Source organism: Chiloscyllium plagiosum, unplaced genomic scaffold (genome assembly GCF_037043375.1).
Source record: "Chiloscyllium plagiosum isolate Xiang-an unplaced genomic scaffold, Cpla_swu_hap1 HiC_scaffold_31, whole genome shotgun sequence".
Lineage (NCBI taxonomy): Eukaryota > Metazoa > Chordata > Chondrichthyes > Orectolobiformes > Hemiscylliidae > Chiloscyllium > Chiloscyllium plagiosum.
In genome coordinates, this window is record NW_028270169.1 from 4,086,960 (window position 1) to 4,105,085 (window position 18,126).

Sequence of the window (18,126 nt, forward strand, 5' to 3'; positions counted from 1 at the left end):
GAAAAATAGAAAGCAAAAGTAGAAGGTGGAAATAAACAAAGGCTAGCAGCAAATAGGGCTGGAGTACAAAAAATTGTAAAAAAATCACAAAATGACATATTTGGAGGCACAATGTCTGAATGCATGAAATTAGTCACACAAATGGTAGGCAAATCAACACAACAAACAGATGCAACTATACTGACATAGGGTGACCAAGGATGGGAACTGGACAACCAAGAATATTCAATTTTTCCAGAAGGACAGGCAAAAAATGATAAAGATGGTGGGTGGCATTGTTAGTGAAAATGAAATCAATGCAACGGTGAGAAAGGAAATCTAGATGTGGAATTAGCCTAGGTGAAGTGAAGGAGCAACAAGGGCCATAAAAATTAATGGGAATTGGCTACAGCCCTCCAAACAGTTGTGGTGAAGTAGGGGATGGCAGTAAAAAGGAAATAAAGATAACTGCAATATGTGCTACAGTAAACACGGCTGATTTTAATGTATACATAGACAAGACAAGCTACATCAGCAATAATATTGTGGCAGTTGAGTTCCTGGAGGGGGTACAAGATAGATTTTTAGACCAATACATTAAGGGACAAATTCATCCTAAATTTCATTATGAGTCATGAGAAAGGGTTAATTAATAACCCTGTATGCAAGGTCCTTGAACAAAAAAAAAGGCCATAACATGGTAGAAATATAGATCTTCGAATAGTAAGTGAAACAGTCCAATCACAAACTGGGATCCTAAATTTAAACAAATGAAACTTCAAAGGTTTGGAGGGATTCGTTGAGCAATAGATTGGATAACTTCATTAAAAGGCACACCAGTGAATAAACAATCCGAGAAACAAACTTGCATTGCAGCAGTTATACATTCCTTTGGCAAAAGAACACAAAAAGTAGACCATCTATGGTTAACGAAAGAAAACAAGAATGGCATTAGATCCCAAGAGGAGTCATATAAACAAAACCAGAAAGTGATGGAGAAACTCAGCAGGTCTGGCAGCATTTGTGCAGAGAAAGCAGTTAACATCGAGTCATCAGAACGGATAGTAGTTCGGAAAAGGTGATAGTTATGCTGAAGACGGGTGGGGTGGAAGAGTGTCACATAAAAGCTGTATAAAGTCGCTCAACAAAGTAGCAAGCCAGAAGACTGAAAGCAGTTTAGAATTCAACAAAGGAGGAACAAGAGTGTAGTTAAGAGGGAAAAACAGGTTATGAAAATAAATATGCAAGGAACATAACAGCTGGTTGTAAGACTTTCTGTAAGTCAGTAAAATTATGAAGATTAGTCAAGATGAGAATATAATAATTGGCCCGTTACAGTCTGAAACAGAAGAACTGATAATGGAGAATAAGGAAATGGCACAGCAATTAAACAATGACTTTTGTTCCATCTTTACAGACAAAATTCCCCCAGAAATATTTGAGAAGCACGGGTCTTTTGGGAAGGAGGAACTGAAGGAAATTAATATTAGTAAAAAAATTGCTGGAGAACTTAATGGGCCTGAAAGCTGATAAACCCCCAGGGTAATAAAAGGAGGTGGCCATGGAAATAGTGAATGCACTATATATCATTCAAAAGTCTTTAGAATCTGGAAGAGTCCTGGCAGTTTGAAGGGTGGCTAATGTAACCCCTCTGTTTTTTAAAAAAATGGATAAAAGAAATGATTACAAACTAGTTAGCCTAACATCGATAATAGGTCAAATGCTGGAGTCTATTCTAAATAATATAATAAGCGGACACTTAAAAATACCAATATTACACAGAGAGTACATGAAAGGGAAACTGTGTTTGACAAACCTACTTGAATTTTCTGAGGATATAACTTGTAGAATAGATGAGGAAGAATGCATAATTATGGATTTTCAGAAAGGTTCTGAAGGCTCATATAAGAGGTTACTGTGCAAAAATCAAAGTACATGAAATTGGTAGTAATGTGCTGGCATGGATTGTGAACTGGTTAGCAGACAGACTGAGTAGTTATAAATGCATCGTTTCCAGAGTGGAAGAGAGTGACAAATGGGGTAACAGAAGGATTAGTGCTTGGGCACCAGTTAGTCACAGAGTACATCAATGAATTAGGTGAGAGAATAGAGTGCAATAGTCCCATGTTTGCTGATGACAAGAAACTACATAGAAACATGAGTAGTGAAGACAGAGGCTTTCAGAAAACTTAGACAAGTTGAATGGGTGGACAAAGACTGTCTAAATGTGGACAAAACTGAAGTCATCCGGTTTATTGGGAAGGAAGTCAGAATGGCAGAGGATTATTTAAATGCTGATAGACTGGGAAAGGTTGATGTATAAAGGGACCAGGGTATCAGTGTACAATGGTTACTGAAAGCAAGCATTTAGGTACAACAGTTAGGAAGGCAAATGGTATAGTGGCCTTCATTGCAGAGAGTTTGAGCACTGGATCAAGCAAGTCTTACTGCAGCTGGAGAAAAACTTGGTGAGAGCACAGCTGGAGTAGTGTGTGCAGTTCCGGTCTCCTTACTCAGGAAAGGATAGATTTACCATTCAGGGAATGACTCCTGGTATGGCATGTTTATCGGAGGTGAAGAGATTGAGTTGCCTGGGCCTGTATTCACTGGAACTTAGAAGATGGAGAGGATCTCATCAAAACATAGACAATGCTGGCAGGCTTGGACAGGCTGGATACAAAGATGATATTTCCCCTAGTTGGAAGGTCCAGAACAAGGGACCATGGTATCAGAGTGTGTGGTAAAGCATTTCTGACAAGACAGAAATATATTTACTCAAAGGATGGTGAACCTTTGGATTCGCTACCACAGAAGGCTATGGAGATAGTCACTGAATTTAAGAAAAAAGGTAAATGGGTTTCCATTCACCATAAAGCTGTGAATGGTGCATGGGCAGGGAGTGGAATAGGATGGTGAAATACAGGATCAGCTATCATCATGTTGAATATCGGACTAGGCTTGATGGGCCAAATGGCCGCCTTCTATGTTTCTATATCCCCTTATTCCACCACCTACCTCCAGTGCAAATCTACACTGTACCTCCTGCAAGACAAACATATTCTTCCAAAGGTGCAGTGTCCAGGACTGAACTGCTCCAGATAGGATTCATCTAGAATGTAATACAAGTAGCTTCTGCCCCAACATCATGAGAATGCTACAATATAAGGTCCAATACTTCAACAGCAGCTTTCAACATGGTCTGTTCGGTCAATGTCATACACAAGTCTCAGAGAGTCATTAAGGTACAGGGACTCATGTTAGTAAATACAGCGACCTTTCTGCACATTATTACCTTTTTACATTCGCTGTTAGAGTATCTGACAGCTCCTTGTTCTGTGCTTCACAGGTCTGCAACCTAGGGCAAGGTGAGAAGTACATATTCATCATTTCAACCAGGAATATTTAATGACACACAATCCAACCACAGAAGCAAACACACAATGGCACTTTCGAGGCAAAACTGACTCACTTTTCTGCTCTCTCAGCCAGTGCTGCCTCAGAAAGTTTCAGTGATGCCTCAGTTGTTGCCAGTTCCACAAAGTATTTACTGTTGTCCTTCATCAGCTTGTCGCGTTCTTCCTCCACCTTGGCTAGCTGACTGGTCAAAATTTCCAGCCCTGGAACAGATATCAAAAGGTTAACTACTCTGTAGTTTGCAGCAGATTGCATCTTCCATGTTCAGGAGTGAGAATGGGGCAGATGAGCTGATGCTTAGCACTATTAAAGATTGTCCAGACCTGCTGCTCTTCTGTGAATAATATTGTGGAATCCTCTACGTTCACCAAGAAAGCATATTAAAAGAAAAAAGCCCAGGAACAGTGCAGCAGTCCTTCAGTACTGTACTCAAACCATGGGCCGAGAGTAAGATTTGCTACTATCTACAAATTTACCAGATTTCAGCTGCAGATTCTCACATTCCAACTGTTTGACTTTGTCCAGGGCACCACGGAGCTCGTAAGCAGTTTGTTCCAGTTCCTGTTGCATCTGGGCCACAAAAATATTTATTTATTTACACAGTGTACATTTAAATACAAGCCAGGGTATTAAACAAAAGACAATGGGCAAAGGCATTGGCTATGACATCCCACGTGGGGAAATTCTATGTTTCTATGGGTTTATTGCTGAAACCGTATCCCCAACGTAAAAACCCTCAAACAACAGGAGACCTGTATTGCTGGAGCAGAGGCTGCTTCACAGAAGAACCCCAGCAGTATTATTACAAAAACACAATCAATTTACACGTCCTTGCACTCAGGTGTAGACTGGAGAATTACAAATAGTAAATCCTAATCAAACAAAAGTATAAAGTCACACCCAGCAAACGTAGTTTAACCTTGGTAGTGGGGAAACACCCAGAAACAATTATTTGACAGAAAATTAACTAATCCATATTTGGCCAAATGACTGTTAAGGATAACCAGCAGAGGTTAAGGGAGACGACTGTTTTAACTTGGGAAGCTTTTTTTGATGGAATAATTGAAAGGATTGGTGAAGCAGAAGTGAAATTCCCAGATACATTTGATATTGTGCCGCAGATTGTAAGCAATGTTAGAAAATGAAAGATAGGAGGGAATGTAGATATAAGTTTAGTTGAGTGACATGAACAAAGTTAATAAATGCTTGTTTTAGGGTTGAATAAGGTTTATAGTGGAGCATGTCTGGATCAGTGTCAGGGCCCTTGCTCTTCCTCACAGATATTAATGACTTAGACATTGGGTACAATTTCAAAATTTGGTGATACAATACTTGTAAGTATTGTAAACTGTGGGGAGAACAGTGTGGAACTTTAAACAAATAAATTTGTGGAATGGGCAGACTAGTGGCAGATAAAATTTAACATAAATAAAGATTAAAAATTACTTCACGTGATAGCAAGAACATGGAGAAACAACACAAAGGCTAAGAAATTGGGGGTGAAGCAAGCTATTCAGTCCATCTCGTCTTCTCTGCCATTCAATGGAATCGTGGCTAATCTGATAATCCTCAACTCCAATTTCCTGCCTTTTCCCCCATTACCTTAATTCCCTTACAGATTAAAAATCTGTCTGTCTCAGCCCTGAATATACGCAGTGACCCAGCTTCACAGCCATCTGTCGTAAAGTCCCTAGATTCACTAGCCTCAAGAAATCTATTTTCCATCTGTCTTATGTAGGTGATCCCTTATTCTGAGATTATGCTCTCTGACCTGAGATTATGCTCTCTGATCTGAGATTCTTCCACGAGGGGATCCATCTTTCCGCATCTACCCTGTCAAGCTCCACTGAAATCTTGTATGTTTCAATAAGGTCGCCTTTCATTCTAAATTCCAACGAGAACAGGCCAAAATTACTCAACTTCTCCCAAAGACAGTTCCTCCATATCTGGGATCAGCCAAGTGAAACCTTCTCTGGATTGTCTTCATTGCCTGTATGTGTTTCCTTAGATAAGGAGCCATAAACCATTGACATGATTCTAGTTATAGTTTGATTAATGCTTTGTCCAGTTTTAGCAAAACACCTGTACTTTATAGCGCATTCCCTTTCAAATAAAGCCTTCCCTGTTACCCACTGAACCTGGATGCTGGCTTTGTGGTTCATGGACAAGAACTCCTGAATCTCTGTTCTATAGTAGTCTTTCTCCATTTAAATAATTTTCAGCTTCTCCATTCTTCATGCCAAAATATACAATCTTATTTTCCCACATGATATTCCACCTGCCAAGCTTTTACCCACTCAAACTGTCTATATCCTTCTGCAAACTTTCTGTCATCCTCACTGCTTGCCTTCCCACCTATTTTAGAGTCATCCACAAAAATGGCTATAGTACTTTCAATTCCCTCATTGCAGTCATTAAATTATGTTGTAAATCATTGCAGCCTCAGCACTGATCCCCACAGCTACAGGTTGCCATTCTGAAAAAGCCCTCCTTGCCCCTAACTCTGATCATGTACCCTCTCTAGAGTTGTACCCCAGATACGTTATTGAAGGGAATAGGGTCAATTGAGAAACTAGCTAAGCATACAGTATCCTAGGCATTATTAATAAAGTGCACAGAGGAAAGTAATGTCACTGGACTCCCATGTTAATGGTTTGAGGATGTGGATTTGAATCCTACCATGACATGTGGTGAAACATGATTTCAATAAAATCTGGAATAAAAAGCTAGCTACTGTAAATTGTTGCAAAAATCCATCAGTTTCACTCATGTCCTTTAGAGAAGGAAATCTCCTTATCTAATCTGGTCTACACATGACTCAGACATACAGCAACATACTAATTCTTAACAGTTTACTGGGCAATTAGGGAAGGATGATAAATGCTGGCCTTGCGAGCAGTGTCCCGTGGACAGTTTTAATAAGTGACTACAAAAGCAAGTTAGTTATATTGAACTAACATAAAAAGTTGGAGTATTCCTTACAAATCCTGGCACCACACTTTAGGGATGTTGAGTTTTTATAGAGAACAATGAAAAGATTTGAGAGAATACTTTCATGGTTGAGATGGTTGGAGAATTGGGACTGCTCTCCTCGGAGGAGAGAAAATCAACAGAAGATTTGACAAAGGTTTCAGAATCACAAGGGCAGTAGACAGGGAGAAGCTGTTCTTATTGATGGAAGTGTTGAGAACCAGAGGGTCTAGCCTGAAGGCGAGTGGCAAAAGAACCATTGTTCACACGAGGGGAGAAAACCTATTTTCATGCAGCAAGTGGGTAGGTTCGAAAAGCATTGTCTGAGAACATTGTCGCAGTTTCAATGGAGGCTTTCAAGATGGAATTGGAAAGGAACAATGTGTAGGTCTGTGGGTTTAAGGTGGGGAATTGCTCCTTCAGCGAGCCAGAAGAGACACAATGGGCTGAATGGCCCATTTGGTTATATTTTGAAAATAGTTACAGTAAAATTAATACAGTAGCGCCTCGACATACGAACGACCCCATTCACGAACAAATCGGTTTACAAACGGGATTGTACGTAAAATTTTGCTTCAACATACGTACGAAATTCAAGGTACGAACGAAGGTACGAATGCAAAAAGCCCGTGTGCGACCACGTGGTTTCATTGTTCTGCTTTGCTACGCGCTTGTTGAACGCAAAAGCTCTCATGCCCCGCGTGATCTCATTCAGTTCGTCTTTGGCGCGTGCGCTGTGAACAGCGTTCGTTGCTACGTCCAAGCATTCTTACGCTATCTGAACAATGGGAAAAATTGATTCAGTTCGCAAACTTTTCGGTTCACGACCTGGGTCCCAGAACAGATTAAGTTTGTAAGTTGAGGCGCTACTGTATGTATTTCCACCACAAACATCCAAGGTCAATCAGTAATTTTCATTGAACCAACAATACTGGTTTAATTCACTCCAGTTGTAACGCAGAATGACAATTGTTAGGGAAATCATCAGAACAGACAAGTACTTACATTAACCATCTTCCATTCAGCTTCATCTGCCGTTTTCTTTAGCACTGTTTTCTCCTCCAGGGCCTTCGCTGTTACCCGAGTCATTGCTTGGAGCTGGACAGTACTCTGGCGGGCAAGATCCCTGGCACCTTTCAGCTGTGCAGACACATGGCCACATTCAGAACCAAATAGCACAATGGCAATTTCGAATCACAAAGCTGGAGTAGCATTAGGAAATCAAGCCCCAGACTTGTCACAAAAGTTAAAGATTTTATCCATTTTTGCAAATCTTCCCAATTTACCAGACTTTTTAAACCCAAGTTAACAGAAAGTATGGACCAGCTGCTGTATTTAACAAGAATTACTGTTTATTAGCTGCAGGTAAATATCTATGAAATGTGAACATACAACTCTACTGGTTAAACTGTAAGCACCTTTACCCTCCCCTCTACATCCACATGCAGACAGACACAATAAAACATCGGTGTTATGGGTGCAGGAAAGAAATTACTGAGAAGACAGTTCTGTGGCCCCTGACAAAATTCTTCTTTTTGGCTCATCAGAACGCATTGTTTGTTGGTCTCATTCTTTTCCAGGCAGTTTACACTCACTTGCAGGAGGCCAGGATTGCCTGGCTTATAAATTACAAACTCTCTAACTTATTGGTAAAAAGCATCACCATACAGCAACTGGTGAGGGAATGCAAACCTGCTTTCTTAATGCTTTAGGAATTTTTTTTTTTACTGCAGGGCAAGCCTTATACAGTTCACGGTGAGGCCTTGGGGAGTGTTGCTGAACAAAGAGATCTAGGGGTGCCTTGAAAGTAGAGTCTCAGGTAGATCGGGTGGTGAAGGCAGCGTTCGGCACACTTGCATTCGCTGGTCAGCACATCAAGTATGGCAGTTGGGAGGTCATGTAGCGGCTATACAGGAGATTAGTGAGGCCACTTTTGGAATACTGCTTGCAATTCTGGTCTCCCTGCTGTAGAAAGGATGTGGTGAAACTTGAAAGGGTTAAGAAAAGATTTACAAGGATGATGCCAGGGTTAGAGGTTTTGAGCTACAGGGAGAGGCTGAACAGGCTGGGATTATTTTCACTGGAGTTTCAGAGGCTGAGAGATGACATTATATTGGTTTATAAAATCAGGAGGGGCATGGATAGAGCGAAGAGCCAAGGTCTTTTCCCTGGATCCAAAACTAGAGAACATAGGTTTAGGGTGAGGGGGGAAAAAAATTTAAAAGGGCCCTAAAGGGCAACTTTTCAAACAGAGGGCGCATTTATGGAAGAAGGTACCAGAGGAAGTGGCCGAGTCTGGTACAATTACAACATTTAAAAGGCATTTGGATGGGTATATGAATAGGAGGGATATGGGCTGGGTGCTGGCAGGTGGGACTAGATTGGGTTGGGATATCTGGGCGGCATGGACAGGTTGGACCGAAGGGTATGTTTCTGTGCTGTACTTCTCTATGACTCTAAATCAGATGGAAAATTGGTTGCACTGCACCCAATAACAATCCTCAGTAGGCTATTGAGAGTTGCCCTGGTTATGGCCCGAGAGGAGGTTATTCCATTTTCTGTGGTTTTGTGGGGTGGGGGAGATAACAGCTGCCCCTTGACCTTCTCTCCATCACCAGTGCAGGAAAGGGGATGTTTACTGATAATTGTCCAGACTTCAGTTCCACTACCAACTATTTGGAGAGTCTGTGCCTGCTTGTAGCTTGATCAGGACAACAATCAGTCTTGAACTGATCCAACATTAATGCCAATGGCCATCTTTGGCAAGAGAATCTAATCATTGTCCCTTGACAATGTGGAAGCATTTGCTCCACGCCGATTTAATCCAGGCCGTTCAGTATTCCGTAAATTTCAACCACGTCTCCTTTTAAACTCCAAGTACGGACCCAAAATCCTCAAATGACCAGTCTTTATCATCAGGATCATTTTTGTAATCCTCCTCTGGATCCCCTCCAATGCCAGCACATCCTTCCTTAGATTATAGAGTCCAAAACTCCTCACCATATTCCCAAGCGGTCAACCAGAGCTTTATACAGCTTCAGCAGTACATTTCTGCTGTTGTATTCTAACCTTCTCAAATGAAAGCTAACATTGCATTGACCTTCCTAACTGTCAACTAAACCTACATGCTAATCTGAAGAGAATCCTGAATTAGACTCCTAGATACCTTTGTGCTTCATGTTTCCAAAAGCTTTCATCATTTACAGATGAGTCCATGCATCTATGCTTCCTACAAAGTGCATAACTTCACACTCTCTCACATTACTGTCCACTCACCATCATGTCCAAGAACTCTGCAGCCTTCCCTCCTCTCAAACATTATCTGTCCCTCCGCCCATCTTGGTCATCTGCAACAATGCCCTCAGCTTCTTTGTCCGTTAATGTACAACGCAAATAGTTGTGCTCACAACTCAGTTCTGCAGAATGTCACTAGTCATTGACTGCCATCCTAAAAATGACCCCTTGATCCGCACTGTCTACCTTCTGCCAGTCAGCCAATCTTTTATCCTTGCCAGCACCTTGCCCAAAACAGCATGGGCTCTTATCTTATTTAGCAAGCACCTGTACAGTACCTTGTCAAAGGCCTTCCAGAAATCCAAATAAATCATGTCCACTGGCTTTCCTTTGTCTAACTTGCTCATTACCTCCTTAAAGAATTCTAACAGATTTATCAGATATGATCTTTCCTTGACAAAGCCGTGCTATTTTATCATGCACCTCCAAGTACTCCACAATCTCTTCCTTCACAATGGACTCTAAAATCTCACCAACAACTGAGGTCAGGCTAACCAGCCTATAGTTTCCAGTCTTCTGCCCCCTCCTTTCTTAACCAGAAGTGTTGCATTCGTCATTAGTACTCTGGGACCCTCCCTGACTCCAGTGCCTCCATAATCTCCTTAACCATCTTCTTCAGATTCCTCGGGTACAGTCCATCTAATTCAAGTGATTTATCCACCTTCAGACTGTTAGCTTCCCCAGCACCTTCGCCTTCGTGATGGCCACTGGACTCACCTCTGCCCTTGACTCTCTTGAAATCCTGCTATGCTGCAGGTGTCTTTCACTGTGAAAACTGATGTAAAGTACCTACTCAGTTCCTCCACCATTTCTTGGTTCAGTTCCAACAGTCCAGTTTCCATCCTTGTCTGTCTCTTACCTTTTAAATATTTGAAAACTATTGCAGATGTCTGTTACATTACAAGCTAGCTTACCCTCACATTGCACCTTCTCTCCCCTTATTGCTTTTTTTGTTATGCTATGCTGTTTTCAAGGTTCCCAATCCTCTGGCTTCCCACTAACCTTCACCACATTGCTGGCTTTCTCTTTTGCTTTAACGCTGTCCCTGACTTCCTTCATCAATCACGGTTGCTCATCCTCACTTTAGTATGTTTCTTCTTCCTGGGGATGGAGTGCTGCTATACTTCCCAAATTACCCCCCAGAAATACCTGCCATTGCTGTTCTACCATTTTCCCTTCCAATCAACTCTGGCCAGCTCTTCCCTCATGTCTTTGTAGTTACCTTTACTCAACTGTAATACTGTTACATTGGATTCCAGCTCCTCCCTCTGGAACTGCAGGGTGAATTCTATCAGTTTATGGTTGCTGTCCCAAGGGCTCCTTCACCTTATGCTCCCTAATCAAAGTCTGCTTCATTACATGCCATTGAATCCAGAAAACCTGTCCATTAGTGGGCTCTGCCGCAAGCTACTCCCAAATAAAACATCTCGTAGACATTCCATGAATTCCTCTCTTTGGGATCGCTACCAACCTAATTTCCCCAGTCCACCTGCACATTGAAGTCTGAAATAATTATTGTAAGTGTCTTTCATGCATGCCTTTTCAGTCTCCTGACTATTGCTGGGAGACCTGAACATAACTCCCAGTCTGTCTCTTATCCTGTGCAATTCTTCAACTCTAACTACACAGATTCCACACCTTCCAAATCTACAATTTCTTGTTATCAATTAAATTTCATTCCTGACTGACGAGGCAACACTGCCCCCTCTGCCCATCGACTGGTATTTTTGATAGGACACATATCTTTGGGAATTTAGTTCCCAGCTCTGATCCCTTTGCAGTTACATCTCTGTGACACCCACAACATCATACCTGCCAAGTTCCATCCTGCAGTCAAAGATCATTTACCTTGTTTCACACACTGCGTGCATTAATTTCAACACCCTCAGTCCTGCACTGACTGTCTGCCCACTTCTCACTACCTTAAACATTCATTCTTTTTGTCAGGGACACTTGGCAGAAGCAGTGTGTACCATCTGCAAGATATCCTGCAGAAACTTACAGAAGTTTCTTCAACTTGGTACCTTGCAAACCTCACCTTTTATTGGCTCAAAGAGGGCAATTCCCTCCAATTCATATCCTCCCAACATGGAACTACATTGCCGTGATGAGCAATAATCCACGTGATGAATAATTTGAAATGTTAGAGGTTCTGACACAGGGTAACTCACAGCCTCATCTGTTCAGCCCCAGCAAGTCAGGACCAGATCTCCTCCCCAGAATTCCAGGTTGGTATCCAAATGATCATTTCAGCAGATGAAAGTGGATGCGCCATGTAGGAGATATGTGTGCCCTGGGTCACACCAATGCACCTGGCAGTGGGAGGGGGCCAGAATAAAGCCTAACTAAAGTCAGTGAACTTTAATCCAGTTGAGTTTCTCACCTGCTCCTGCACGTTCAGTCGGGTGTTCTTCATTTCCTCATAAGCTCCATCTGCACCAGCCAAACACTCTTCAACCTCCACCATCAGCAAATTCTGCGAAGACAATTACACAAGCATGACTCAAAAAGTGTGGCACTGGAAAAGCACAGTAGGTCAGGAGTAAGAGAATAGACGTTTTGGGCATAAGTCCTTCATCAGGAATGTTGCAGAAACATGTTAGAGAGAGAAGGATAGACCCACAGTCAGATAAACGGTTATTTCTCCATTCAGCAATGACACCTCCATAAACCAAGCAGGATCAGCCGAGCACGGCACACCGTTACTTACTTGCTGCTTGCGGCTGTTACAGATTGCACTGTGGAGCTGCAGGCACTGCTCCAGAGTCTGCTCCAGATCTTGCACTCTGCTGGCATGCTGCAGGTACAAGCTGCGGTAATGATCCTCTACCTGTCGACACAACAAGCAGCATGGTTAAACATTTAAACTCTCAGTCACCTTCCAATGGTCTTTGGGGGTTTAGGAAGTGAAAGAGTTGGAGCTCATCCATTCTGCTATTTGGGGGAGATACAGAGACCAGCCAGTGTTAGCCTGTGGACCTCTTGTCAGAGTTCAGGCCACCAAAGCCAATCCCAGTTGGAGCATTCAACCCCAATACACAGTAGGACTCCAGTGCACACGTGGTACTGAGAGGCTGCAGAGCAGGTCTGCACAAGTGAGACAGACAGGGCAGCTTTGGAAAACAATATAAGGAATTTTCAGGCGAATTGACAGCCTCAAATCACATAACATTCCATGAGGAACTTGGTATAATACGCAATTAAAGACATTGTAACAAGATATTTCGAAAATGAAAACACAATCCATCAGAGTGAGCATGGTTTTATGAAGGCTAAATCATGTTTGACTGATTTGCTAGATGTGACAAGCAAAGTGATAATGGTGGGTCTTGTAGATGTATTATATCTGGACTTCCAGAAGGTATTTGAGAAGGTGCTGCACAAAAGAAAGATCACGTGGGCCAAGGGGTAACTTATAAGTTTGGATAGAGGATTGGTTAACCAACAGGAAGCAGAGTGACTGGATAAATAAATGAGTCTGCTTCCTAGTTGGCAAGCTGTAACCAGTTGGGTGCCACATGATTTGGTCTTCAGGCCCCAACTGTCTACAATCACTATTGATAACTTAATAAAGGGATAGAAGGTACGAAAATCAAAGTTTGCAGATCACATGAAAATAGATGGTTAAATAAGCTGCAACAAAGAAATAAGACATTTACAAATAGATATGCATAGTTTAGGAGAATGGAACAAGATTTTGTCGATGGAGTTGAACATGGATAAGTGCAAGCGCATTCAACTTTGGTCAGAAAGAACAAAAAGGCAAATAATCTAAATAGAGTGAAACTTCAGAATGCTTCAGCGCAGAGGGATCAGAGTGTCCTCATGTATGAATTACAGAAAGCTAATGTGCAGGTACAGCAGATAATAAGGACAGCAAATTGAATTTCAGCATTTATTGCTAAAGAAATAGCAAATAATAGTTGGGCAGTGGTGCTGAAATTGTACCAGACATTGGGGAGACTGCATGCAGACAGCTTTAGTCTCTCAGGTGAGTGAGAATGCAATTGCAGTTCAGAGAAGGCTCACTAAATTAATTCCAGAGATAAAAGGCTTGTTTTAGGAGAAGAGATTTAGCAGTTGAGACCTATATAGTCTAAAGTTTAGAATAACGTGAATAGGTCTAATTGGGGGACTGGGGGTGTATGTGTATGGATTTAAACCAGACATGAGGGGAATTACTTCTCTCAACGGGTCGTGAATCTTGAAATTCATTACCCCAGAGTCTGGTGCACATCGGGACACTGAATAAATTCAAATGGGGAAATAGACAGATTTTAAAAATTAGTGATGGGTTGATGGGTTGTGGAGAATAAGCAGGAAAGTGGAGTTTAGGCGGAGATGAGATCAACCACAACAAGTGAGAGCGCAGGCTCAAGGAGCTGACTCTCCTACTCCTGCTCTATGTCTTTATGCTGTTAAGGAGCAAAGTAGATTTGAGGCTAAAATCACATCAGCCATGATCTTAATGGAACGGAAATGACTGATAGGCTCACTCTAGGTCCTTGTTCGTATATTCATTCAAGAATATAACTATCTTTACCACAACATTTATTTTTGAAATACAATTTAGTCCTCGATTTAGGGAGGATTTTACAAGGTCCTTGAGCCCAGATGGAAGGTAGAAGGCAGCCAACAAACATTAGATATCAACTCAGAATTCCAAGCTGGGCTGTATGCAGTGTGGAATGAGACCTAGATACCAGACTCTGAGGCAGGAATGTTTGCACTGAGCCAGACGATTACTCCCAGAGTACAGCAGCCTCATTTCCCACAATTCTTTCAAGAAAAATTTTATTTAAAGCTTCAGTGTCTTGGTTAATGAAGAGAACTTGAATTCTACTTCAAAGGACATGTTAAACCATGTAAAAGGCTATGATTAGACCACACAGTGCTGTACGCTGTTCTGGTCTCCAATTTATGAGAGATATAGAGATACTGGAAATTACGCAACAAGATTGAAACGGGATGCCAGAGTGACCAGGGCACACCCATCAAAACCAATTGCACAGATCAGACTCTTCCCTCTACAAAGATGGAGGACCTGATGAATAGAACATAGAACATTAGAGCACAGTACAGGCCCTTTGGCCCTCGATGTTGCGCCAACCTGTGGAACCAATCTGAAGCCCATCTAACCTACACTACTCCATTCTCGTCCATATGCCTATTCAATAACCACTTAAATGCCTTTAAAATTGGTGAGCTGAAAATGTGTTGCTGGAAAAGTGCAGCAGGTCAGGCAGCATTCAAGGAACAGGAGAATCGACGTTTCGGGCATAAGCCCTTCTCAGGAACACATTTTCAGCTCTGATCTCCAGCATCTGCAGTCCTCACTTTCTCCTTTAAAATTGGTGAGTCTACTACTGTTACAGGCAGTGCATTCCATGCCCCTACTACTCTGAGTAAAGAAACTATCTCTGCCCTATCATTTATCACCCCTCAATTTAAAGCTATGTTCCCTCATGCTAGCCATCGCATCTGCGAAAAAAGGCTCTCCCAGTCCACCCTATCTAACCCTCTGATTATCTTATATGTCTCAATTAAATCACCTCTCAACTACCTTCTCTCTAAAGAAAACAGCCTCAAGTCCCTCAGTCTTTCCCCATAAAACCTTCTCTCCATACCAGGCAACATCCTAGTAAATCTCATCTGAACCCTTGCCAAAGCTTCCACATTCTTCCTATAATGTGGCAACCAGAACTGTACACAATACTCCAAGTGTGGCCACACCAGAGTTTTGTACAGCTGCAGCATGACCTCATGGTTCCAAAACTCAATCCCTCTACCAATAAAATCTAGCACACCCTATGCCTTTTTAACAACCCTATCAACTTGGGTGGCAACTTTCAAGGATCGATGTGCCTACAGTACCAAGAATTTTATCATTAACCCAGTACTCTGCATTCCTATTACTCCTTCCAAAGTGAATCACCTCACACTTGTCCACATTAAACTCCATTTTCCACCTCTCAGCCCAGCTCTGCATCTTATCTCTGTCTCCTTGTAACGTACAACATCCTTCGTCACTATCCACAACTCCACCGACCTTGGTGTCATCCACAAATTTACTAACCCATCCTTCTCTGCCCTCATCCAGGTAGTTTGTAAAAATGACAGTGGACCCAAAACAGATACACCACTAATAACTGAACTCCAGGATGAACATTTCCCATCAACCACCACCCTCTGTCTTCTTTCAGCTAGCCAATTTCTGATTCAAACCGCTAAATCACCCTTAATCCCATGCCTCTGTATTTTTTGTAATAGCCTACCGTGGGGAACCTTATCGAATGCCTCACTGAAATCCATATACACCACAACTGCTTTACCCTCACCCACCTGTTTGGTCCTCTTCTCAAAGAAGTCAATAAGGTTTGTGAGGCACGACCTACCCTTCACAAAACCATGCTGACTATCCATAATCAAATTATTCCTTTCTAGATGATTATAAATCCTATCTCTTATAACCCTTTCTAACAACTTACCCACAACTGAAGGAAGGCTCACTGGTCTATAATTACCAGGGTTGTTTCTATTCCCTTTCTTGAACAAGGAGACAACATTTGCTATTCTCCAGTCTCTGGCACTATTCCTGCAGACACCAACAACATAAAGATCAAAGCCAAAGGGTCTGCAATCTCCTCCCTGGCCTCCCATAGAATCCTAGGATAAATCCCATCCAGCCTAGGGGATAGATCTATTTTTAGAGACTTTGCAGAATTGCTAACACCTCCTCTTTATGCACCTCAATCCCATCTAGTCTAGTAGCCTGTATCTCAGTATTCTCCTCGACCACGTTGTCTTTCTGTAGTGTGAATACTGACAAAAAGTATTCATTTAGCACTTCCCCATCTCCCCTCACTCCATGCACAACTTCCCACTATTATGCTTGATTGGCCCTAATCTTACTCGTCATTCTTTTGTTTCTGATAGAACCAATAGAAAGCCTTAGGGTTTTCCTTGATCCTATCCACCAATGGCTTCTCATATCCCCTCCTGGCTCTTCTTCGCTCTCTCTTTAGGGCTTTCCTGACTAACTTGTAACTCACAAGCGCCCAAACGGAGCCTTCACATCTGATCCTAACATAAGCCTTCTTCCTCTTGACAAGAGATTCAACTTCCTTAGTAAACCCACGCTTGTGACCACTTCTTCCCTGACCGATACATACTTACCAATGACGCACAATAGCTGGTCCTTGAATAAGCTCCACATATTTAACTGTACCCACCTCCTGCAGTTTCCTTCCCCATCCTGTGTAAGACAGGAGCTGAAAACTGGAATTCAAGAGTTTCTTCTTTACACAGAGAATGTGGAACTCAAAGAAGTGGTCAAAGTGAACAGTATCAATGTATTTAAGGGGAAAACTGGATAAACAGAAGGGAGTAAGGAAAGGAATAGAAGGATGCAGTGACAGGGTGAGATGAAGAGGGGTGGAACAAGACTGATGTGGAGCAGAAACATCTGCAAATTCTATGAATTAACACAACTTACTGCCAGTTACTGCAGTTGCTGTCATGATACCCATTCCACCAATACAGGGGGCACAGAGTCAAAGATATATCTGCAGTAACACACAGAACATTACCTCAGGAGTCTGCGAACTGTCAGTCTGGGTGAAGGTATCCCTCTGATCTGCTGGCCCAGCCCAGAGGCCCAGATCTTTACTCTTGGACAGATCTTTCAGTTGGCCAGACAGAACCTCATTGATGAGCAAGGAAGTCTCTAGTCGACGTTCCAAATCGTCTCGTGAAACTGATTCCAGAGCCTCTCGGGAAAAGCTAGGAGAAAGAGAGTAAAAAAGGGAAGAAATCCAGCAATTCAGTGCCAAATAACCGGGCAGCTCCAGAGCTCAAAAACCATTGGTTCTAGTCATGAATAATCTGAAGCATTGCACAAGATGAAGGGACCCTTTCTTCTCAGTGTGATTGTGATACTGGGAAAGGACAGGGAAGACAAGGCTCTGTAACTCAAGAGCTAGTGAAGCTGGCTCCTGATGGAAACAGTAGGCATGACTGTGTCTTACAATGGTGATACCCAAATAAGGAATGAGATAACAATAAGCTTGATATTGCCATAGCCACTGTAGCTTGTATCAGAGATTCACACCCCATAGTCGCCCCATTGTTTAAAAACAACACCATGCAAGTAAGAGCCAGTAACTGTGAATGCTGACTTGGAAGAATCCCTATTTCTCAGTTAGCTTGTTGCAGCTCCAATTTTCTCCTCCATCAGGGATCAACATGTCCAACTTCACTATCCAATTCCACTGCTGATTCGTAATTAAGGTCTCTGTGCTCCCATCATCCAATGAACACTGGAGTCAGGACTATCGCTGTGCTTTGGGAGGTACCCACAGTATTTGTCTGAGCACTGGGAATTTCAGAGCCAGGCCCACATGCCTCTCAGACACTCCAGAGGATAAACTCTCAAAAAAACACAGAACAAAAATATTGAGAAAGGGAGGG

General features: G+C 42.2%; 1 protein-coding gene across 1 annotated transcript in view; it reads right to left on the bottom strand.

Annotated features, from left to right (window-relative positions):
* Positions 1-18,126, bottom strand: part of spag5 (sperm associated antigen 5) — a 50,274-nt gene that overhangs the window by 31,016 nt on the left and 1,132 nt on the right. Inside the window, exons 2-8 of the mRNA XM_043718086.2 lie at positions 17,247-17,439; positions 12,368-12,487; positions 12,041-12,133; positions 7,369-7,503; positions 3,870-3,963; positions 3,449-3,596; positions 3,272-3,334 (exon numbers count right to left, since the gene is read on the bottom strand). Coding sequence (XP_043574021.2) covers positions 3,272-3,334; positions 3,449-3,596; positions 3,870-3,963; positions 7,369-7,503; positions 12,041-12,133; positions 12,368-12,487; positions 17,247-17,439 — 846 coding nt within the window. The remainder of the gene's footprint in view (positions 1-3,271; positions 3,335-3,448; positions 3,597-3,869; positions 3,964-7,368; positions 7,504-12,040; positions 12,134-12,367; positions 12,488-17,246; positions 17,440-18,126) is intronic.